Source organism: Lepidochelys kempii, chromosome 1, assembly GCF_965140265.1.
Source record: "Lepidochelys kempii isolate rLepKem1 chromosome 1, rLepKem1.hap2, whole genome shotgun sequence".
Lineage (NCBI taxonomy): Eukaryota > Metazoa > Chordata > Testudines > Cheloniidae > Lepidochelys > Lepidochelys kempii.
Window position 1 is genome coordinate 157773520 of NC_133256.1, and position 25259 is coordinate 157798778.

The 25259-nt window shown below is 42.0% G+C and overlaps 1 protein-coding gene across 3 annotated transcripts in view; it reads left to right on the plus strand.

Moving 5' to 3' along the window:
- The window catches only part of RIPK4 (receptor interacting serine/threonine kinase 4), a 75238-nt gene that overhangs the window by 39536 nt on the left and 10443 nt on the right, over positions 1–25259 (plus strand). For all 3 annotated transcript variants that reach the window (XM_073360063.1, XM_073360073.1, XM_073360057.1), the window contains exon 2: positions 16658–16949. In XM_073360063.1, coding sequence (XP_073216164.1) covers positions 16665–16949 — 285 coding nt within the window. In that variant the 5' untranslated portion in view covers positions 16658–16664. The remainder of the gene's footprint in view (positions 1–16657; positions 16950–25259) is intronic.

A 25259-nucleotide genomic window follows, 5' to 3' on the forward strand; every position in this document is an offset into this window, starting at 1 on the left:
GGTTTACGTGTTGGAAGTGACCATTTGCGATGACTAACGAAAAAGGGCTGGCTTTATTTTAGCCAAAACCAAGGTAGAATAACCTATTCTTCTGCCGGTCTTTTAACTGTGACTTTTTTAAAAAAAATTATGCGTAGAATTTCATTTTTCCTGTTAGCTTCTGTAGAGACTATACTGCCAAGAGTTACAGGCGTTGCAATTCATCGTATGGCCGTTGAACTATGCAAAAATCCCGAGGGGCTTTTTAATTACAATTTGGGGGCTTGTGGCGCTCTGAAGAGCGTGCTCTTCATTCCACCAATGCACTTAAAAACTGAAATGCTTTTTGATTGAGACTATTGCACCTGGAGCTCTCAGCTGAAGATGGTAAGGGAGTAGAATACGATTGGGTTTCTTTCCCCCCCGTTTTGCTTTGGAAGCAAATGAAGTCAGTTTATCAGTGCGGCTCTTTTGCACGGACACACGCAAAGTAACTCGTCTGCTGAAATGTGTAGTTTGAGATTTTTGACATGCAAGTCTACAAAAAGGTGTGTGCGCAATTACTTCTACTTAAAGGGGACAGCCAACTTCCAATTCACACTTCTGTCTAAATCTTTCTGCTGTTGTTAAAAGTAACACCCAAGACTGCTGGGACTGAAAGAGAAATATTTTCCCTCTAATCTCTCTTGAGTTTGTTTGCTCTGTGTATTTGTAAAGCCCTTCATACATAGTTCAATTCCGCTGTTTCCTCTGTCTCTGGTCAGTTTCTCCTGTTTGTGTGTGTGACTTCGACGCAGCAAGAGTGGAGAGAAAAACGGCGTAAAACAGAAAAATGACTAAAATCACAAATTGCCAGGGATTGTAGGAGCAAGTGGAGTACCCGAAGCTATCTAACTCTTTTCTGTTAACTGATAAGATTTCCGTTTTACGATCTCGGATGAAATGTCTGGTTATTAGCAACGGAAAGTGATTTGCAAGAGAATTCCACACCTTCCTGTTACCTGCGGATTTTTTATTTTTTTGTTGCATTAAGTTCTTGGTATAGTACTTCTGTAGTGCATGTTTACAGTGATCATAGGTTAACAGCTTTACAGAGTCGTCAGGGCGAGGCACGAGTGCAAATACTGTAGTTAAATTGCAACAGTACTCTCTCATAGGTAAGTCCAATTTGCTTTAATAAGCAAAATGTTTTGAGGAGAACAACAGATGCTAAAACGAAAAAGCTTGTTAGCCTGCACTGCTGTACGGTACTTGCCTGTCCTTCAGCAGGGCACTTGAGAGCTGTAAGGAGAGAGCTGGGGAAAGGGATTTCCCAACCCCCCAGTTTTGTGAACTAGTTAGGTGCAGTGCTGCCAATTTAGTGATTGTTTGGAAATTTGAATTGAAACATTAATACATACTTTAAAAGCATATACAGTGTATGATAAAATACGTGTATCTGAAAGTATAATAGATTTGAAAGGTATAAACATAAACTAATTATCCTTGTACAGCTGTTTGACAATGTCAGTGTATTCATTTTGGTGATGTTTGCTTACAAATCATAAATTTGAAATTATTAGGTTGGCCAAGTCTAAACGAGCTCTCCCTGCAGCTAGTGATGAGCTGGGGGCTGGGGAGGAAGGCTTCAGGACCAGATTATATTTACATTCACACCTAATCTACCTAGGTATCCAGCAAACAGCGCTGTGTTGCCCAAGTGATAGATTTTGGCTGGGGTTGGGTTACAAATCACTTGAATGGGGGTGGGAGGGGAGGTGTAATGAAATGTTCTTATTGTAGGAATAAAGGGCAGTAGAACTGTACTTAGCCTGTGCTGATTGAGAGCATCCAGACAGAGAGAGAGAGGGTGGGGACAGGAGTTTTGCTTGATGGTCTGCCTGCATCACAAGTACTATTGGACCTGCCCCTCTCCACTGTTTAAAGACAGAGCAGATTAGGATCCATAGATAGTCTTTGTTTTGTTAAGTGACCGCTATAGCTGAAATCACTGATAACCGGGTCTAAGTGCTTAGACCTGCTGTGGGACAGTGTTTCTGTGGACCAGACGGCCCAATCTGCTCTAGCAGCGAGGTTCCCCCACTGAGAGCTCAGCTGAAATCACTGAGAGCCGGTGGAACCTCAAGAGACCAGAGGTCACAGTGGCAGGTGGCAGCAGAAGGTGATGGCGCAGGGCCATTGGCAACAGAGCGATGGAGTAAATGGTGGCACAACGAACGGTGGCCAGAGCAGACAGTGAGCAGCTGGAGGAACGAGCAAGGTGCCTTCTTGCACCCAGCATGGGAGATGAGCTCATGTGAAAGCACCTCTGAACTCTGAGTCTCCACTGACCAAGGACAACACCGGTGAGTGTTAATGAGGCTGTTAAGAATGCTGGAGACACAACACAGTTCATGCGAACAAACATGGCTGTGGCATCATACTTTCTATTTAAGCAAGAGACACCGCACACTACAAACGGGAGGCCAACGTTAAGTGCATTGTCCCTTGTTCATCCTGAAGTTGAACACTGGTTCCGAACAAGACCAGCAAATGCTCACTATCTTTCTGCAACAAACTCAGCTGACTGGCTAGAAGCACGTTGTGCAACAGTGAAAGACTCAACAGTTGAAAAAGTGAAGAACTCTCTCACCACATTCAAAAAATGTGCATACATGGCGGATGAATGCACCAATGCAAATGGTCATCAAGTATTAAGTCATTGTGTATGTTATCTTGATGTCCATGGTAGGCCAGTAAATGCATTTCTAGATGTTCCAGTTATAGAGGGCAGATTGGCTGCATCTGTGACAACCCACATCTTAGAAGAGTTAAATACTTGCCAATGGGACCCTGAACAGATGGCTGCCTGTGCATTTGATGGAGCTGTAAATGTCTCTGGAAGACATAGTGGAGCACAAGCTTTGCTCAGAGAAAAGTGTAACCCTAGTCTCTCCTATACACACTGCAGAGGCCATCTACTCCAACTAGCACCATACAGCCCACCTTCACCCTCATGGTTTCACCCCTCATCGCCCCCCCCCCCCCGCCCAATTTCAATTCCTGGGGAAAACACTGGGTGGGGATGGGGTGGCTTTGGCAGGAAGGAGTTGTCTGTGCTGGAGGAAAAGGCCTGGGATTTAGAAAGAGGTCCCATTTGGACAGCTGTGTGTGGGGAATGGGGATTTATGAGTCCATATCCTGTAGGCGCTTCTCTGCCCAGAAGCGTTTGCAGGATTTTAGCCTTACACTCAAGGGGCATTTGGTAGCCGTTCATATTAATTATTCACATTCTGCTGGTGAAGGATGTGCAGGTTTTAAAAATTGCTTCAAAATCTACCCTGGCCTATCTTGTTACAAAAAAAGTTCTATATATCAGTTGGTAATTTTCGTACGATTTAGTAGTACAGTACTAAAGGGTTGGTGTGTAGTTACTGATAAAATGTAAGTATGAACTACCACAGTTATGTTGATTGCTTTTGTAGATAGATGGGCAAAAATCTTAGGTGCCCAACTTTCAGTATTTTAACAGGACCACATTTTCGGCCATTGGTGCTTGGAGTTGTCTGAAAATCATGGTCCTTAAAGTCACAAGTTAAGCCCTCCAAAATCACCAGTCACTTTTGGAAATCTTCCCTGCTCTCTTTGAGAACACTGTTGCAGGGGAGGGGAAAGGCAGTAGAAGAACTTTACTGTTGAGTGAGGTGTCAATTAGTAGAGTGCTGTAGTATGAAGACTCTTCATTACTCTGAAAATGTACTGCAGAAAACCTCCTAGTAACTGTTGCATTATTGTCACCCTCAAACGTTCAGAAATCCTAAGACAAAGTGGGTGAGGTAATCTCTTTTATTGGACCAACTTCTGTGGTGAGGGAGACACCGTCGGAAATTGGTCCAATAAAAGATATTTCCTCACCCACATTGTCTCACTAATATCCCGGGACTAACACAGCTACAACTGTAGTGCATTCCTGAGTCAGACACCAAAATATCATGTGATTAGCTTAAAAATCATGAGATTGTGGGGGGGGGGGGAGAGGGGTTAGGTGTGCTTTGTTTTGGTCATGGACCCCTTAAATTCTATTCATGTCATGTCACTCAAGCTTTTCCTCATAATTATGAGGTTTCAAAACTTTTTTTTAAATGAAGTGGGGATTTTCATATAATCACTAGGGCTGTCAAGCAATTAAAAAAATTGTGTGATTGCACTGTGAATACTAGAATATCATTTATTTAAATATTTTTGGATGTTTTCTTTTTCAAATATATTGATTTCAATTACAACACAGAATACAAAGCATATACTGCTCACTTTATATTTTTGATTACAAGTATTTGCACTGTAATAAAACAAAAGAAATAATATTTTTCAATTCACCAAATACAAGTACTGTAGTGCAATCTCTTTATCATGAAAGTTGAACTTACAAATTTAGAATTATGCACAAAAAAACCCTGCATTCAAAAATAAATAAAACAAACAATCTAAAATTTTAGAACATGCAAGTCCACTCAGTCCTACTTCTTGTTTAGCCAATCGCTCAGACAAACAAGTTGGTTTATGTTTGCAGGAGATAATGCTCCCTGCTTCTGGTTTACAATGTCACCTGAAACTGAGAACAGGTGTTCTCATGGTACTGTTGTAGCCAGCGTAGCAAGATATTTACATGCCAGATATGCTAAAGATTCATATGTCCCTTCATGCTTAAACCACCATTCCAGGGGACATGCGTCCATGCTGGTGACAGGTTCTGCTCAATAACAATCCAAAGCAGTGCGGACTGATGCATGCTCATTTTTCATTATCTGAGTCAGATGCCACCAGCAGAAGGTTGATTTTCTTTTTTGGTGGTTCAAGTTCTGTAGTCTCAGCATAGGAGTGCTGCTCTTTTAAGACTTCTGAAAGCATGCTCCACACCTTGTCCCTCTCAGATTTTGGAAGGCACTTCAGATTCTTAAATCTTGGGTCGAGTGCTGTAGCTGTCTTTAGAAATCTCTCATGCTTTGCATTTTGTCAAATCTGCAATGACAGTGTCCTTAAAATGAACAGCATGTGCTGGGTCATCATCTGAGACTCATATAATATGAAATATATGGCAGAATGTGGGTAAAACAGAACAGGAGACATACAATTCTCCTCCCAGGAGTTCAATCACAAATTTTATTAATGAGCGTCATCCACATGGAATCACATACTCTGGAATGGTGGCTGAAGCATGAAGGGGCATACGAATGTTTAGCATATCTGGCGTGTAAATGTCTAGCAATGCCGGCTACAAAAGTGCCATGCAAATGCCTGTTCTCACTTTCTGGTGATATTGTAAATAAGAAGAGGGCAGCATTATCTCCTGTAAATGTATACAAATTTGTTTGTCTTAACAATTGGCTGAACAAGAAGCAGGACTGAGTGGACTTGTAGGCTCTGAAGTTTTACATTTTTGTTTTTTTGAGTGCAGTTATATAACACACACAAATCTACATTTGTAAGTTACACTTTCACGACAGATTGCACTACAGTACTTGTATGAAGTGAACTGAAATAGTATTTTATCATTTTTACAGTGCAGATATTTGTAATAAAAATATACTTTGATTTCAATTACAACACAATATATGAAAATGTAGAAAAACATTCAAAATATTTAACAATAGAATACCAACTGAAATTTATTACAGTGCGATTAATTGCGATTAATTTTTTGAGCTAATCATGTGAATTAACTGCGATTAATCAACAGCCCTAATAATCACATGACTGCAGGAGCTAGGACTTTCAGAAGAAACAAATCATGAGATGCAATTAAAATCCTGAGTTGGCAGCATTGCTATTTAGTAATGCTTAGTTGGTCTATTGCTCACTTGCAAGGTTCAAGTGTGCTTATCAGAAATAAAGGCATTTGTTTCAAAAATACTCATCCCACAATAGATATTGTAGAACAGGGAAGCTGACTGATCTTGACTGGTAATGTCCACTCCTGTGGCTCAGCATTTTAGATGCTCTAACTCAGTGACTCTCAACCTTTCCAGACTACTGTGCCCCTTTTAGGAGTCTGATTTGTCTTGCGTACCCCCAAGTTTCACCTCACTTAAAAACTACTTGTTTACAAAATCAGACTAAAAATACAAAATTGTCACAGAACACTATTACTGACAAATTGCTTACTTTCTCATTCTGTCTGTATTAAATTTTAGTTTGTACTGACTTTGCTAGTGCTTTTCATGTTGCCTATTGTAAACCTAGGCAAATATCTAGATGAGTTGATGGACCCCCTGGAAGATCTCTGTATAGCCTCAGGGGTATGCAGACCCCTGGCTGAGAACCACTGGTCTAACTCTTCAACATCCAGAGCAGGCTTCTTATCTTCACTTCCTCCCCTCTATTTCTATGAGACACTTCAACTATCCCTCCTTTTGTAAAGGTATTTTAAGTATGTTGCTAGGAAGGTGGGGGTCCTTGTGGAATGCTTGTATACTAACTCATTGCATGTTAAAGATCCAGCCCTGGTCTTGGGGGGGAACTCCCATAGGGAGAAGTCCATTACTTTGACTTCAGAGTAAGGGACGCAGTTTGGATCTTTAAAAGCGTAGAGCAATTTCAGTAGGGCTGAGAGCTTCTCCCCTGCCCGCTTGAGGCTGACTGCCATAGCTCTTACAGAATTCCTTTGGTACAGGCATCAGGCTTATTATAATCAATATCAAGGACTCTTATTCTCCAGTATATAAAAAATATTGCTGTGGGTGAGAGCATAACTTGTGACTTTACAGGTACAGTATGTAACATAGTGGTGAAACATAAGAGGAATTAGCAAGACCCTCTTGGACTCTCTGTATCCCCTAATAGCTTAAATTTTTGACCTGGGCTACCCAGGATAAACAACCATGCTTGCATTTAAGCACAGTTTCAATGCTGCTGTGGTCAGACTGGATTTATCACACAGTTTGCTCTACCCCGGTAAACTGGTTTTAAACAAAAAGCAATTTAGGCCAGAGCTATGGGCCAGAACACTGACTTTTTAAAAACTTGGCTTTAATATAGTTAGTGTGGCCAACAAATGTGAATGGAGCCTATGTTATAACCTGGTGTGCAAACGGTGTACGTAGAGACTGTGATTAAACACAAGGAAGACATACCCCCAGCTGCTAAACTTTCCCCGTCTATACGTGGCCGTTGTCCTACTTAAATGAGGACAAGGCCAACAGCTTTTGTCTTGTGTGCACTGTGCTGGGCTGGCCTCCTTCAGGCACTGGCTATGGTGCTTTGCCACTTGAGGCAGGCTAAGAATATTGCGTTAGGTCCATTTCAGTATGGCTTTTGCCTATTAGCTGGGAGCCATTGCCAAAGTATTCTGCCCTGCCTTAATCGGGCAGGAGTTGGCTTGTGCTGCTAATGGGCTCCACCCACTGCTGCTCAAGAGGTCAACAAAAGGCAGCGTTGAACGGGAAGTGCTCTGGCGCTTTCCATTCAAAGTGCAAATGAGGAAGGAGCAGGATGTGAGCTGGAGCTGCTTTTGTCCCATTGTGCTGGGGGACCTGATTGTGACATGAGTCGGGTTAGGGTGTGGCTACTGCAGAATCTGTTCCCATCCAGCTTCAAGTCCAAGCCATATTTTAACTAGGTCAGATTTATCATGTTGTAACTGGGTTAGTTTGCATGGTTGACTTCCCAGTCTGGATGGGACCACAGGTGCTGTTTTGTTATAGCTGTAAACTGTGCTAGCTACAGCCACTTCTGAGAGCTGCTGTTAAGCATTAAATCGGCTTAACGTGGCTCTGCTTCACTGGACTAGTATGCACAAGTCTGCAGGATTGGGGTCTGTGCGTGGCTAGGGGCCACATCCCCTGGGAAAGAGGACAGTGGATTCCTTGGCAATAGAAGAAGACAGACCCCCATCTCCCAGGTAGGGTCAGCTGTCTCTTGTGCTCCTGGTGGCTCTCTTTAGGGAACAAATTTGTTCAATTAAAAATTATTCTTCTGTAGACAAGGCCCTAGCTTAGTTGTAACACGGTATAGGGCACTTAGGTGGAGTGTTGCAACTGTTCTAGGCCAGATTTTGCCCCCAGGATCAGTGTATGGTGTGGACCCTCCATGCAAGGAGCTCCCCTCTCTTGTGAGAAGGGTCACCAGCCACCTCTATGGCGCACTCTCTCCCTTCCTAGGAATCCCAGAAGATTCTGCAGGCTCAGGATCTGCATAGAAGGAGGGGACAAGAAGTGGGTTGCCCTGTTTTGGGTGGATGCCCATGGTTTCCCCCACCAAGTGGTGTTCTGAGGTGGTAATTGTTAGGTCAGGATAAAAGAATTAAGATTAAAATATGCCAAAAAGTTGCAGATGATTCAATAAAAGAGAACACCAAAAAATTTAAAGGGTAAATTTGATTAGATATACTCAAACAATTGCTTAGGCTTTTTTATTCTGTGTTCCATTGAAGTAAAAATAACTCTTAAAATTAGCAAATTTCCTAGACCTGTTTTGTTTTCAATATTGGATTAGGCTAAAGGACTGTCACTTTAATTTACTCAACTTGCTGCTGCTTTTATTCTCTCCAGGCGCTCAGGAATTTGGAGAGAAGCAGTATTCAAATATTAGATTTAAGGAATCTGAAACAAATAAAATTGTCTCCAGGTTTGACATGAGGAAATTTCTTAACCTTCTGTGAGTTTTCACTAAGTTGGTCTTCATGTTTAATATTCTACTTTGCAATTGGAGAACCTCTCTCATCCATTGATTTCAAAGTAATTAAACAATTAAATGGATGCTCTTAACTTGAAAAATGTGTTTGTAAATTAAAGTTGTATGTGTATTGGTTAAGACTTTCGAAGCTGATGCATTTCCTAGCTAGATCTTAAAACCTCCGCTATTAGTATTAACGTCTTTTTAGATTATTACGTTGGGTATTCATTTCTATTCCTTGCTGTTCCTTTGCATATTGTAAGGTGAAAATATGTGAAGTCAGTTTCGCTGTTGCTGTGTTTGGGTTTCCAACATTTTGCTGCAATGCCTACAAAAATATTTGACAAGCATTAGGCTGCTGGTGTGCTGAGATCACAGCCTCTAATGCTGATCAATACTGTCTCATTGTAGCTCACGAAAGCTTATGCTCAAATAAATTGGTTAGTCTCTAAGGTGCCACAAGTACTCCTTTTCATTGTTTACTTGTAATCCTCTGTTTGTCCATCACTTAAGCCAGGTCTACGCTACAGCCCTGTATTGATATAACTGCTGTTGCTTAGGGGTGTGAAAAATCTACATCCCTGAGCACTGTAGTTGTACAGACTTCCCCCCCCGCGCCGTGTAGACACTGCTATGTCAATGGGAGAAGCTCTCCCATAGCTACCAGCTTTTGGGGAAGTGGATTAACTATGCCAAAGGGAGAAGCTCTCGCGTCAGCGTAAGAGCATCTTCGCTGAAGTGCTGCATTGATACAGCTGCGCCACTGTAGTGCTGTAGGTGAAGACAAGTCCTTATGCTTGAATTGTAAGCCTGTTGGGACGGGGAATGTCATTTGTTCGCTGTTTGTATGGTTCTTAGCACAATGGGGCCGTGGGCCCTGACTAGGGCTCCTAGGTGTTAAAATACTATTAAAAAATTGCAGAGGAATGTCCTTATTTTAGAACCACTTCTTGCATTGTAAGTTTTCTACAATAAATTGTGGAAATGTTTATGGTGGCCTAGGGTATTGAAAACTTGATTTTGTTTTGTGTTTTAAGGTTGAATTTAATTTGACTGTTCCTATGAGTCTCCCAGCGTGCCACCAGTTTCCTTCAGGAGCTTGTAGAAGTAACGCTGCCAATAAATGAGTGGGTTTTCCTTTCTGAGGCTTTCCTAAGCTGCTGTTATTGCTGAGAAGTTTTTGGGGTGGGATTGGGGAGAGGCAATACAAAATATAACACTAACTCTTTGATTATAGATTTTAAGGCTAGCTCAAACTAGCCTGAGTAATTCATGGATTAACTGTTGTTGTTTGGTCTAGTCCTCTTCTGGGAATCTTAAAAATAAACTTGGAAAAGCTCCAGGAAATATCTGTAATATAGAATTATTTTAACTGGCTTGGTACCAAATTTAAAATATGGGTCTGTAGTAATGGCATGTGGTCTTATTAGGAACATCTTTGTCTCCGCTGCATTTCTGTAGACAAATTCTGGTGGTGGTAGTTGGCAATTCTCTGATTAATGAGCTAGGTCTGCACCAGAAAGAAGTAGAGCAAGCTAATCTGAAGGAGTAGTGGTGGACGAAGCAAGTTGTATTAGCCCTGTGGCTAGAATGGCTTTTATAGGCGGATATCAGAGGCAAAGGGGAATAAACTCTCTAGGAGAAATCCAGAGGTTCTTATATGCACTTGTTTGTTGAGGATCTCTCATTCCCATTATAGGTTGTGTATGTAAAGGTCATGAAAGGAGACTCTTTGACTGGACATATTGGTATCTGACTCTTTGTGGTGGGTTCTGGGGGAAAAGGAAGCTTCTCAGTTAAACCACAGACACACACAGAGATAGAGAGAGAGATATACACACACACACACAGAGTCTACAGTGGGATCTGGGCTTATAGTACTAGGAAACATCATACTGGTAGAGAATGCTGCATTGTTGCTTGGATGTAAAAGTGAACAAAGCTCCTTTGTCAATCTCTGGTGAATGTGTGGGTAGAAGTTCAATGTTCACGTAACACTCCTTGAGAAGAGCTGAGAGAACTTAAATGGCCTAGCTAATGTTCTCTCTCTGCCTATGAAAGGTTCAGTCTCCCGTCTTTAGCTACCACTAAGTTGGGGGGTTTAGTTACAATGCCATAGTGAGCCAGTATGGCAAACAGTGTTTGAGTCTGCCAGCGTAGAATGGATTGAGAACTATGTTAGCATGAATGAAGGAATCTTTTTGGCTGCAAATATGTGGTAGCCCAATAAAAAACATTGTATTATCTGCCTTGTCCACATTCTATTTTGAGGGTCAATTAGATGTTAGTAATATGATATATTCCATTCTATGCAATCAATGAAGTGGGCTGTAGCCCATGAACGCTTATATATGAAAGCTTATGCTCAAATACATTTGTTAGTCTCTAAGGTGCCACAAGTCCTCTTTTTCTTTTTGCAGACACAGACTAACACGGCTGCTACTCTGAAATCAACCATAAGTGTCTTTCAAAGCATTGTGCTGCTGAAAATTGGAGAAGCTTGAAATGAGCAGTGGAAGTCAGATGTGTCAGAAATGGGTATTGTGGCATGACACAGTTGAAAGGATTAGTACGTAAAACCCAGATTTGAAAAGCTGCTAGGTAATTGTTCTGCTTCTGGATCACTGCTCAGCCAGTGACAGTTTGTTCTGATGATATTACTGGTATTCCTTGCTAGAGAGTTGTGTGGTGTAATTCTTTGTAAATGGGATGGGTCTCTCCTTGCCTGGGAGCATTCCAGCTGTTTTGCTCATGTAGGTTGTCTGGAGATTAATACTCCTGATTCTTTCTGACTTCCCTCTGGGTCACTATCTGTGTCTGGAGTAATAGTTAACTTTGTTTAGATTCTTCTCAGAAAATGCATAACTGCTAGGATTACTTGGTCAATGTTAAAATTGTATTCCTCATCACAGAGTGCAATCCTTAGGGCATAACAAAAGGAGATAAATGCCAATATAGAGGTTCTCAAATGGCTTTCATTCTGACTGTAATACAAGGGAAATAATCAAGGTTGTCTTTATAAGAAGACTGGGAGGGGGACTTACAAAACTGAACAATGCGTTATCAAGTTTCTTCAAATCACTGAAGCTCACTTCTGTTTTTGATCAGCCCTTGTGCGCATATGTCAGTTAACATCTGGTTCTGTCTCTTGTGTGTTTTGAGGGAGGGTCTCTATTGTGATAGAGGAGGCATTTGACACAGCCTCATTCCTTTTGGAGTGGGTTGCAAAAAAATAAAATTCAAAGAATGAAGTGACGTCAGATTGATATCTTGAAAAAGACCTTTAGGCAAATCAGAAACAACCCTTTTAGGTATGCCGAAGGTCCAAGTTGTTAGAGTAGCCCTTCAGCTGATTAGATAACTATACATATTGCTTGAAGCTAGCCCATCTGCTAGTATATTCTTCTGATACAGTGCATTCTGCTGGGGTAGTCCTAGTTACAGAATGCTGAATTAAAAAAAAAAAAATTTGAGCAGTACTATAAAATATATATTAATTGGAATTATGTGAGATAATCATAGATGGAAGCTCATTTCTTAGTCATTTCTTCTCCACTAGTGACCAGCACGTGGGGAGACAAAGCAACACCGAGTAGAGAAGATCACTGTAGTAGGAGGATAATTGATCTCTTGGGTTGTAATGTAGGATATTGAAGCTGATGGGGTAATAATAAATTGGGAATAGTTTTGTGCCCTTTGATTAAATAACATCAATTAGAAAGAACATTCCGTTTCTTTATGTAGGTGCATTTAAAAGTGGTGGTGTTCCCCAGCACCAGCAACTTGTACTGAATGTCTAGCTGAATAACTAAAAGCATGTATTAAACTCTTGATCTCTTTAATTGGATTTAATTTTTTTTTTATATATACAGTGTTCTGTGTGGTAGCATTAGCACCTACATATCCAGGTGATAAGCACTTTAAAATCATTGAGGATTGTATTCTGAATGCCCGGCAAATTTTGCACTATCAGAAAGAAGGGCCAGTTACAGATCTCTCACCTTGACTGCTGTTATTGAAAAGAACTTGTTTGGATCAATGGGCTAACGATAAACACTGTCTAAGATTTTCAAACTGACTAATGATTTTGGGTACACTGAGACCCCCTTTTAGGCACTTTACTTTCAGAAAGTGCTGAGCACCTGCCCTCTGAAAATCCTTTAGGGCTTCTCAAGGTGGGCACTCAAATCCACTGGTCACTTTCTAAAAACTCTTTGAGCACTAACTATACAGGGAGGTTACTCTCACGTAGGGGAGGTGGTGGAAGGCAGAATCTTTGCTCTTGCTGTAACTTCAGACCCCTTCATAACCAAGAAACCCCATATTTGTGAATGTGGCTCCATTTACATGGTTAAGTGGTTGCTGGGTGATTCTTGCTAACTCCACCATGGAGTGTTCAGACAAATTTTACACCTCTTAGACTCCAAAGCTAGCTCAAGCCTGATGAATTATGCTGGCTATGTATGTGGCTTGAGGGCAAGGAGTTGGTTGTTCTGTTCATGGGAGCTCCCTTCCAGCATGCCAAAGAGCAGCCTCCGTGCTTGTCTACAAAGGCAATTATTTCAAAGGAAAATTGCTGAAGGCAGCAACAAGAGCCAACATGGATAATAGAGGAGAGGTTCCTTCCCCATACTCCAGCTTTTCCTTCCTTCCTCTCCAAAAAAACCCACTTATTTTCTTCTCCTCCTCCTCAAAAATTCACATAGTATTCCAATTCTAAAAACTTGGCTGTTAGGTTAGTGTCTTCTTCCTGCTAACTGCAAGTCACTCATCACTCAACAGTACCACACCAGATTGTTATGTCTGCTAGACAGGATTTTTAGTTACCAGTTGCATTTTTAATTTTAATGACTGATGTTGATTCACTTATATTTCCCATGAATGACCCAATGGAATTTTTTCCTGCCCCAGAGTGTGGAGAAATAGTTCAAGATAAAATGTTAAGATCTTCAATTGAAAAGAGCTAAAGCCTCAAGGCTTAGGTTGATGGCCAGCACCTGAAATCTCTTAATAAGAAGCATTGTTGATATTTAATTTTGTAGCGAATGTTTATCTTGCTTGGGTCCAGAGGTGGATTTACCATGAAACAAATGGGGGTGGGGGGTGTGCGTGTCACCAAAATGCAGGACAAATCTCATCTGACAACCTGCCCCTGAGTCCCTGCCAGTGGCACGGCCAGGCGCAGGCAGGCTACCTGCATGCCATGGCCAGTGGTTCCACGCTGCTCCTGGAAGTGGTTGGTTGCTGGCACATCTCTGTGCAACCCTGGCCGGGGGGGAGGCAGCTCTGTGCACTGCTCCCGTCCTAGGCAGCATGCAGAGATGTGGCAGCAGCAGGGCTAAGGTGGCTCCCTGCCCATGCTGTCTCCCTCACTCTGCCACGCCGCTCCCATAAGCAGCCGGCATGTCCCTGTGGCCCCTGGGGGGGGTGTCTCTGCACATTGCTCCCATCCCGAGCGCTGACTCCGCAGCTCCTGTTGGCCTGCACCCAAACTTCCTCCCAGAGCCTCCATCCTGCACCCCAAACCCCTGCCCCAATCAAGGTACCTCACTTTATTTTCATTTACTTCCTATTACTTACAATGTAGGAGGAGGATGAAGAAAAAAGAATGGAAAAACGGGGGGAGATAAGAGAGAATGTTCTTTTTCTTGGCTGGGTTGGGGGGGGGCAGCAAAAATAAAACTGCGCGCAGGGCCCCACTAACTCTAAATCTGCCACTGCTTGGGTCGCCCGTTCTGTGAGCAGTGTAATTTGAATTTCAAATCTCTGATCTGGAGCCCCGATCTGCACTGAGAATGGTGGGGAAGAGAGTCACATGGCTCACTTAGCTGAATGCTTTGTTCAGCACAGCCTTATGCTGTGATATGCTGGACAGTGTAAAACTCTAACTTTTTTACATTTATTTATTTTTGTTACAAAGTTGATTCCTAAAATCAGTCGGTAAATACTTGGAGCACCGTTAAGTGTTCGGCATATCATCTTGATTTTGTTAAACTGGTTTCATAGCATAACTGTCCTTTCTCTAGCAGAATAATGATCCTCTTCTAGAGTAGGAATTTAAATTCCTCTAGCACAGAAGAGTAGTGGGCTAGATCTTGCTCTACTCAGTACCTCCTTTTCAAATTTTACAAGGTTGCATTAGCAACTTTGGCATTTGCTGTGGAATTCCATGGATCTTTCCATTCCTTGCACTTCAGATCATAGCATAAGTAGTAGCAAAGTTTCTTTAAGTAATTTTCTTTATAAGCTCTATCAGCACTTAACTTTTCTGAGTAGTAGGTGAATCATGTGTGATTAAAAAGCCAGGTTCTATATAATAGCTTCATAAGGTGTGCAACACACTTAGGACCAAATCATCGGATCATATAAATTGATATTGTTCAATTGAAGTCAACAGAGCTTTAATGACTTCCACCAGCTTGAGATCTGGCCCTGGGCATTTATCAGAACTGCTGGTTCTAATTGACTGAAGTGACGAACCACACAAGTATTACAGTATGTCTACACTGCCCATGTTACAGCGCTGCCGTGCTGTGACATGGGCAGTGTAGTCACACTTCATCGCTAGGGGAGAACGAGTGCAGCTTCCAGCAATAAAGCGCTGTCTATGCTGGTGCTTTCCAGTGCAAAAACTTTTGTTGCTCAGGGTTTTCTGTTTTTTGGTCCCCCCCTCCCCCCCCGAACGACTAAACTTTTAGCGCTGAAAGTGGCAGTATAGACACAGCCTTAGTAGAGGTGGTAGGAGTTTTCTGCATTTTAACATTTTCAGCATTTTTAGTGAAAAGTTGTATGTGTTTTCAAACAACTTTTAAGTCCAGATTTTCATTGCATTTTAAGGGGAAACTAGTGCTTCAAATCCACCATGCTGAAGAACCAAAATGCAGAAGTTTTATCTATTCTTGCATAATTGATTTTATAGCCCATCTTCCAAAATGCTTCACAAAGGTTTTAAGAACATAAGATGTTTCATTTTAGAAATTACTGAACTCAAACTTTCACTCCCTAGTGCAGCTAAGGTCCTCCCAACTTGGATAGCTCGTGTGTCTTGCAAGGGCTTGCATGGAACAAGAGCTTCTGATGATACATGACTTCTATACCTCTTTTTGTTGCTTGGAGAACAGAAGCAACCTGGTTTTATTGTTACCCGTGAGCCAAAGTTGCACAGTATGTTGTCCTATTGTTAATTTTTGGTCGTATTCCTCCCTAACAGGTGACCCTCTCTCTTTCTAGTTCTCTCTCCTTTATATAAACTTAGAACAGGGTCCCTTGTATTGTCAGATTTGGTCTTAACTTCAGGTAAACAAATACCAATGACTAGATTGTGAAATCAGCACTAAGTCTTCTGCCTTATTGCTTGCAGTGTGGGATCTTGTTCTGGGAGGTAGTGAATGGCCTCAACTCCCATTGACTTTAAAAGGAGCAACTCATGGGGTCAGACTGCACATGGTTTGTAAATAATTCTTGTGTTGCACAGTGTAGTGACAAGTCCGGATACATTAGATACTTACCCAACTGGGCCTGCTAACTTAAAATGAAGGTCAACATTTTCAGTGCTAGCTAGAGCTGGAAGACTGTAGTAACAAACTGGACTTGGCCCATGTTGGAAAGGGGACTTTCATGGTACTGTGTTCATCTAATTGGAAAAACTCCCCTCTCTAAGGCTTTTGTCCCCAGACCTAATATAACTTTGGTTACTTTTGTGTAGCAAGGCAATCTGAGCAATACTGTCCTATCACAATTAGAAATGAGCTTGTCTTATAATTCACAAAAGGCTAATGATTTTAATAGCCAAGGGAGTTTAAGATTATGGTATATCTAAGCATTAAATGTGCTCTGTTCAAAAGCGAGTGCTGTGCATGTAATCAGTGGATGAATGGATTTAACACTAATTGTGGATACTGGACATCATCTGAGGCTCAACCAAGTAAGGATTATTAAATGCATTATTCAGTCCTGTGAGCTAATGCGTGTGTATGTTTGTTTTGTGAATGACTATTGAACCCTGTATGGTATGTTCCATTTCATCTAGGGAGCGTATGGAGCTATTGGAAGAAGCCAAGAAGATGGAAATGGCAAAGTTTCGTTACATTCTTCCTGTGTATGGCATCTGTAAAGAACCTGTTGGCTTGGTCATGGAATACATGGAGACGGGATCACTGGAAAAGCTCCTGGCCTCAGAACCGCTGCCGTGGGAGCTACGCTTCCGAATTATCCATGAGACAGCTGTGGGTATGAACTTCCTGCACTGCATGTCCCCGCCACTACTCCACCTGGACCTCAAGCCTGCCAACATCCTGCTGGATGCTCATTATCATGTGAAGGTAATGCCTGGGGTGTACTCCTATTTGAGTGTGCTTTTAGGTCTCACTTCTGTCCGACGGTATCTTTGCATGACTTTTGCTGATTTCAAAGGGAGTTGTACAGGTATGTGAGAGCAAAACTGTGCCCAGAGGGTTCAAAATAAATACTTGTAAGCCTGATTTGTACCATGTGAAACCTGCTTTTTGGGTTTAGTTAGTAATCCTCTCTTTCCCCCACCCCATTCTGAAGTGTTGCACAACTGCCTTGGTACAGGCTATAAGGTCTCCCTCTGAAGAAGAGACAAGTAGTAGATCTAGGGCTAGATTAGTTGTAAAAAAAAAAATAGCAGGGTCAAAGTTTAGCAGAAAACTCTGGCTTCTAGGCCTCTATCAAATAGCTCGCCCTTGTGATGGGGGATAAGGCAGTAAACAGGGAGGGGAAAAGAGATGTGGCCCTTGGAGGGATAACTTCTAAGCCATTTGTGTCTGTTCCAAGATCTTCCACAGCACCCACTTAGCAACCCTATTCCATCTGGGGCCTCTGCAGGCATGCCCGAGTCCAGTCAGTATTAGCAGGCTTCAAGCTGGAATCCGCAGGAATGACTGAATTCCTGGAGGTGTTATGTATGTTCCCCCCGCCCTCCCCCGACTGGTTTCACAGTATCAACTCTGAGCAAAAGTGGACCTCCCCTAGCCAGCCACACCCATCATAACATTCACTCAGAGATTTTCATGGGCTTAGTGTTAAGAAATTCTTCTTTCGCTTAATTTCCCACTCATCAGCCAGGTCGTGACCATTTGAGGTGGATTTTTCTAGTCCTGTCATTCACTCTGTTAAAAATGTGGGCTTTCCTTGTGTCTGGAATTTGAGCTCGGTGCTTGTTTTCTAGGTTTGGGCCTGATCCTGCCCCTGCTGAAGTTGGTGGCAAAACTTTTATCTTCAAGGGTGCAGGATTTAGCCCCTTGTTGGCTGATGTTTGGTGATCACGTGTATCAAAGTGGTGACCTGCCCCCCAAATGGATAAACAGCTTGTTCTAGTCTGTCAGCTCCTTTTTGAGTTCTTTACCCTAGAATGAACCCAACTCTTAAATGGTAAATCAATAATTTTAGTAGAAAGTCATTTAAAAGACACCCTCATGCACCGTGCCTTACTGTTCCTGACCCAAGCAGATCTTTGTGTATATGCTGCAAATATGAGTGGTGCGGTGGGCCAGCTCTGTACACGTTCTAGGTATGGAACACTATCCACTCCCAATAACTTCAGTGGTGGTTGTGATTGTACTTCTCCTCTGAAAATCATTTGGCAGACTTACAAAAGTCAGGCTTTGATTTTGTTTGTTAGCAACATTTAACAACTATCCAATTTTAAAAAACAAAACAAAACCACAAATCTCCTTACTGGTGGGGTGGAGGTTCAGAGCTATAGTAAACATGTTTTTTAGGTAAGTCAGGCCGTGTCTACCCTACAGACTTCTGGCAGCACAGCTACATTGGTCGGGGTGTGAAGAGATGTGAATCCTGACCAGCACAACTGTGCCAGCAAAAGCCCCTAGCGTAGATGCAGTGATATCCACAAACTGTGCTCTGGCCAGTAAAGATCGCCTAGCTCCAGTGTGGTGGAATAAGCTATGCTGATGAAAGTGAATTTTGCCCATATAAACGGAGACTACACTAGTAGCCTCTTGCCTGCAAAGCACCATGACACACAAGTTTAGACCTTGCTTCAAGTCTGAGGCCATCTCACTGGTGGCTAAGCCTTCTGGTGGCCTACTTCTTGGGTGGTCCCTTCCCAAGAAATAGATCACAATATAGTGGCTTAATGGTTCTTGGACAGTATCATAAAGGACTATATACATGGCTGTTCAAAGCATGCTCTGCATATCTATTAAATGCTTGGAGGTTAAGTATAAAGTCCTCCATTGCCTATGTTTATTGAATCCCAAATTCTTGGCTCATCTGTAATCAGTCTGAAAGTTGTTGTTTTTTTTGCATTTTTCTTTTAGGATTACTAAAAGCTGCATAGTAAGCGGGTACTAGTTGGCATATATTTGGATGATGATAGAATGGGAAGGGGGCAATGTGTAAAGTGCTAAAAGCACCAACAAATGAGGATGGTGCTGATGTCTGTAACATGCTATGCTCGGAGGATGCAGTACAGTTTAGCAACCTGAGAGCCAAATCTGGCTCCCACTGGTTTCGGTGGGAGTTGGATTCCACCCTGAGCAAGCAGACATGCAAGGTTAAAGCCATACTCTTCAGGCACATGCAAATGCCAGTGTGGTACATGCATACCTACAGACAAACTGGAGAGACTGAAGATGCCTTTAATTCATGAGTATGTAAGTTGGGTTTCTGCACTCAAGAAAATGTGGCCTCAAAGCTCCTTTTTGTGTAGGGTGAATCTCAGGGCTGGTCTACACTGAAAACTTACACTCCAGAGCAATGTAGCTATGCCATGCCAGCCTCCCCACTGCATAGACAGAAGTCTTCTGTTGACCTAGCTACTGCGTCTCAGGGAGGTGGATTAACTACAGCAAAGGAAAAACCCTTCCCTTCACTGTAGTGAGCATCCACACTTAAGGCTTGGCTTCACTTGCGAGTTAGAGTGCATTAAAGCAGCCCCGGGTGCTTTAACTCACAATGCGTCCACACTGGCAAGGCACGTAGAGCGCCCGGACTCCGCAGCTGGAGTGGTCCTGGTAATCCACCTCGACAAGAGGCATAAGGCTTGCTGTGCCCTGGCTGGAGCACCACGGAGCCATTGTGGACGCCCTGGTCTATTAATGTGCTCTGATCCGCCTCCAGAAGTGTCCCACAATGCCTGTTCTAGCCACTCTGGTCATCACTTTGAACTCTACTGCCCTGTCCTCAGGTGATCAACCGTCAGACCGGCCCTTTTGAAAATCCCCTTCCTGTTTGCTCAGCCGGGCATGGAGTGCTCTCAGCGAATCTTTCCAGGTGACCATGCCTCCACGCGCCAGGCGATCCCCAATATGGAGCAGTGGCGAGGTGCTGGACCTCATCAGTGTTCTGTGGGAGGAAGCTGTCCAGTCTCAGCTACATTTAGCATTTTAGGTGTAGACATAGCCACACACCTTGCAGCCTGACTTAATATGCATTTTTCTTCCTGACAGGCTAATAGAGCCTGTGATTCAGGTACTTTTCCTTTTAAATGGCAGCATAATTAGCAGGTGATTGTTCACTCATTTTAGGAACCAGCAGTTGCAGGCTGCAAAAGAAGAGTGGATTCATGTTCTAGGGGAAAAGGTTCTTTACAAAGTGTGTGTCCTTAAGCCAGGAAACCAACAAACCAGCTCCCAAATGCAGTAAACAGGAAATATTCCTGTATGTCTTTCCACTTTTTAAAATAAAAACCGCACCCATCTCTTTTTACAAGCACAATATTTATTTTAAAAATTCCATGTGGGGATGATATTAGTTTCTGTGCAGCCCTATTGCATTAGTCATCAAGTGGATGCCCTTGTACCATAAAGTTGTCTCTGGGGTGTTGCACAGTATTTTTGTTTAATTTTATTATTGAGGAATAATTAGCAGGGTGGTGTAAACCACAGCCGGAAACAAATGAATAGAAGAAATCTATTTCAAAGAGTTCAAGGTGATGTCTTGTCATCTGTAAATGATATATTTACGGTAAGGCTTTGCTAAGCTTTTTTTTTTTTTTTTTTTTTTTTAAGTTCATGCAGCTGGTGTACAAGTATTCTAGAAGTTAAAGATGGAAAAGACCCAGTAGATCATCTAGTCCAGTTCTCTGCTCATGCAGGACTGTTTTCCTACACTACTTTTTCTAGTGTCTCGTTCAGTTCCAAGCAATGGGTCTTTCCAATACTTCCATTGGGAAGATGATTCCACATATTAATAAGCGTCACTATCCGGAATCTTTTCCTGATATTCAGCCTGTATTTTCACTTTCTTAATTCTGACCCATTACTCCTTATTGTTCCCACTTGTACCAACCTAAATAATTCCTCTCCCTGCTTAGTGTTTGCCCCCTTCAAATATAGACTATAGACTCTTTGTCTCCACTTCTCACTTAGCCAAGCGAGACATAATTGGCTCTGGCAATCTTTCTTGATAATATTATGATTTGGATGGCTTGAAATAACTCTCTTCTCTGCATTCCCTGTGATTTGTCAATATCTGTCTAGTAATTGGGTGCCCAGGAACAAATGCAGTATCTCAGATGCTGCCATAAAGAGCCATTAGAGTATTAATTCCTTGATCTGATGCCTCTTCATCAGAGGTGAAAGTAAGCTGGTACACCCCGGTACGCCGTACTGGTAAGAGCCGGTGCGCCATACTGGGACTGGCTTTCCCAGACGGCAATTTAAAGCCCTAGGGTAGCAGCAGCAGGGCTCCGGCGGGGATTTAAAGGGCCAGGGCGGTAGCGGCGGCTGGAGCCCCAGGGCCCTTTAAATCCCCGATGGAGCCCGGCGGCCGCTACCCCAGGGCTCGGGCAGCAGGGCTCAGGCGGGGATTTAAAGGGCTCAGGGCTCTGGCAGCCGCTACCACAGCAGAGCTTTAAAGGGCCTGGGACTCTGCCAGAGCCCTGGGGTAGCGGTGGCAGCTGGAAGCCCCCAGGGCTCCTCAGTGATTTAAAGGGCTCGGGGCTCTGCTGTGGTAGCGGCAGCTGGAGCCCTGGGCCCTTTAAATCACCCCCGAGCCCCTCTGCAGCTGGTAGCTCAGGGGTGATTTAAAGGGCTGCTACCACAGCTGGAGCCCAGGGCCCTTCTTAAATCAAGATTTAATGATTTCCTTTGTATCATTAGTGTTCCTAGCTAAACAAACGTTAAGAGTGAGACTTTTGTGAAACGTACCAAATGTTATTGCATCTACCACTTATCACTGGCTAATTCTGTTTTATTAAAGAAGTGAATGGGAACTTTAAAGGGGCACAGTCAAGTTGAAAGATGTATTTCTGTCTGGCAAGGTCCTATGTACCTACTGTAGTAACAAGTAATGTCCAAAATTACTAGAACTGAAAAGTTAGACTAGCTTTTCCTGTTCTGCAGTTTACTTTCTGTATAGTTTCAGTGTTTTCCTTTTGTCGGCTTCTCCTTTGCTGAAAAGATTGTTGTTAATATTCAGAGGAACAGAAAAACCCTTTGAGAATATAATATAAAAATTTATTTTAACATTTCAGGGTATTGTTTAAAGGATGCCCTACCAGAAACTCTATGAATCTGACTAATTTAAAAAGAATCCCAATTAAGAAATATTTCTGTTAACAAAGGCTTTAAATAAATTGGGGACAATTCAGGGAAATGGAGACAAAACTAGAAGTTAAATGCAAGCTGTATGGATAGATTGCATTAGTTAATGTAGCAATTTGCTTTGACTCCATCATATGTGAAATGTTAAGAACTAAAGTTCAATTTTTTGAAGCTAAAACACGCAGATCGCTGCACCCATTCAGTGCAAGCTTAAACACCCGTCTGTTTCCAAAAGTCGTCAAAGAAAAACATAGCATCTCCGTAGCTCTCCAGGAGTGTTCTTGTATCTGAGAATGAAATAAACATCAGGCACACCAACAGAGATGATAATTAATCTTGTTTTATATTACCTAACCTGTTTATGAACTCTGTCACTGAGTGTGATGCAATGAACCCCAGGTGATGACTAAATGCTTTTGGTTTTATTCACAGAAAAATAACACACATGAGATTAAAGGCTAAAAGCACCAAGTGCCTTCCACGGTTCTGGCTTGTATAACATACAGAAAATTGTGTGCAAAAGCACAATTTAATCTCACTGTTTAATTCCCAGAATTCAGACCCCCCAGTACTGTTATGAAAGAGCTGACAGCTCAGAGGGCATTATGGATAATCTGCAAATATAATGAGTAATAGCTGGTATGCCAATGTACTATGTCTCTTTGAGAATCAGTTTCTCCAGAGTGGCCATTAAAAGTAGCTTTTTGAAATCCATGTTTGGCCAGACCAGGATTCTGAAAGTTATTCTGAGCACATTCTACTGATGATCAGAATAGAAGTGTGTGTGAGCTGAACAAGCTAAAAATGCTGCATCAAAGCTCCATGAACAAACTGAAACCTGTGCGGGAGACATGATTTGATGTCCTCAAGTTCAGTACCAAATGCTATTCTGAGATGTGCGGAAACACGTGTAAATACTTTCGCTACTCTTTCCTCCTCATTGTCCGTATGACATTCGAAGGGAGAGGCCCTATAAAGGCTCTGGATGTGAAAGATCCCGTGGGAGCAGGAAAATGTTTCTCAATCTCTCCTTACCGCCATACCCATGCTGTGTAGAACGCTGTCCTCCACCCCAGAAGTGGCAGCAATTTTTAACTGTGCTTTTATTATGTAAGCTCATGAATCACATTGAAATGAAAGGCTGCAGATGAACGTAAATTACTATTCTAAGGAATAAGGTTAAGGTTTCCTCTAACAATGATGTCACCCACAAACGCCTTTTGGGAGTTTCCAGATGCTGGTAGTGGTGTGTATACTAGTTAGAAAAGATATCCATTCCAAGAACACACACATGCCAAACTCTGAATCACTACATTTAACATTGTGCCATTTTGCATAACTTAATAGGTGTGTTTGGGGGACAACTCTAACAAGCTAATTAAAGGGGAAAACCTACATTAAATGGTTACATTTTCCACCTGTGGTATGCTTCTTACTGATGTTAATAAGAGCTGTGTGACTAAATACCACACACACTGTTGAAAACTTACTTCAAAGGACCTAATTTAATCCCACAAAAGCTCCCTCCAGAAAATGCCTGTTTGACTTAGGTGTTGCAGCCCTCAGGTACAGTACTTTAATTTTCAGTGCCCTTTGCAGTATGTTGGCACATTCAGGGTAGAAATTTTTGCTGTTTGGATTTTCCTTTTATCTATATATATTTGACCCTTTTGTACATTCAGACTAGTGTGTTTACAAAACAAAAACCCAACAGACCTACAGAGATGCACTGTACAGTTCCAATGTTACCTTTGTTGGTTCTAAGACCTTTAATCTATATTGTAGTTTTGGGAATCACTGCTTTGGATCTATAAAGAAAAGGTGAGCGAGGAGCTGTTCTGAACTTGGAAACTTTTACATATGTGCTGTTTTATATTACACTTCAACAGAACACCACTAAAGCCTACATTGTTTATATTAGGATGGTACATTACTTCCAATATGAGCAAACACTCACATGCCCTGTAAATCTCGTGGGAAGTGCACAATCCACTACCTTGCACTGTGTTAGTCATATCATACAGGTACCAGGACTCTTCCAAGTTGGATCTGTTTAGACTTGCATAGTCAGTTCACTGATTAAACAGACATTTGAGGGCTGTATTTTTCAGAAGCACTGAGCACCCAGAACTCCTGTTGCAGTTAATAGGAGCTGCATGTTCTCAGCTCCTCTGAAATGCAACACGATTTTGAGCATTCGCCTGTCTGGGTATCTCTTCCCTATTCTTCCTGTTCTGCATCTTTCTAGGTACCAAGCTTGATTCCACTGTTGTATTGGATCTCTAAGTGCATTAGGGTTATACTTGTCTATTATTACACCATTATGAATATTAGAAATTACCCTTCCAGACAATTCTGCAGTAAGAATGTCTGTCTGATTCCTTGCTCCCAGAGGGGAGTTTTTCTTAACCCTGATAGTAAGGGAATGTTTCGAAATTTGTTGAAAATTAACAGGGAGATCAAATGTTCTTTGAGACTGGAGTCTGAGTTCTAACACCATAAAACTGGTTATAATGTGTAGGGGTGGGGGAACGAATCCCCAAAGTATAAGTCAGAATCTCCCACAAACTTCTTATTTTAATAATTTTTAACATTGCCTCAAATCAATAGGTGATAAATGTATAGAATTTTCTCAAGGGAGATGCTGTAAAGAGCAAAAAGATGTTACATGAATGAGTTAATAGAAGATCTGTCCCTTGATACGCACAAGGGGACATTTGAACCCTGTTGTATACAATGGGTGAGATTTTATTTTTTTCCCCAAAGCATAAAAGTTACTTAGGAGCACGTTTTTCATTGAAAATCAATGGGACTTGTGCTCATAAATCACTTAATCTCTTTTGAAATTCTCACCTATTATTCTAGAATCGTCCCTAAAATAGCTGGGAAAATATCAAGTAGTACAACAAGAGAGAATTCTTTATCTAGCTGTGTTTTTGATTTATGACTGTGATGTACCTTGGAGGACAAATTAATGCATATTTGTTTGATCCTTCAGATTAAATCGGAGGTGTTTCCTTTCGAAAAGAACTTGCTGTCACTTGTTCTTTTCTCTTCAGCTGGCTTCATTGCTTCACTCCAACTTGCTATGTGCTGCTT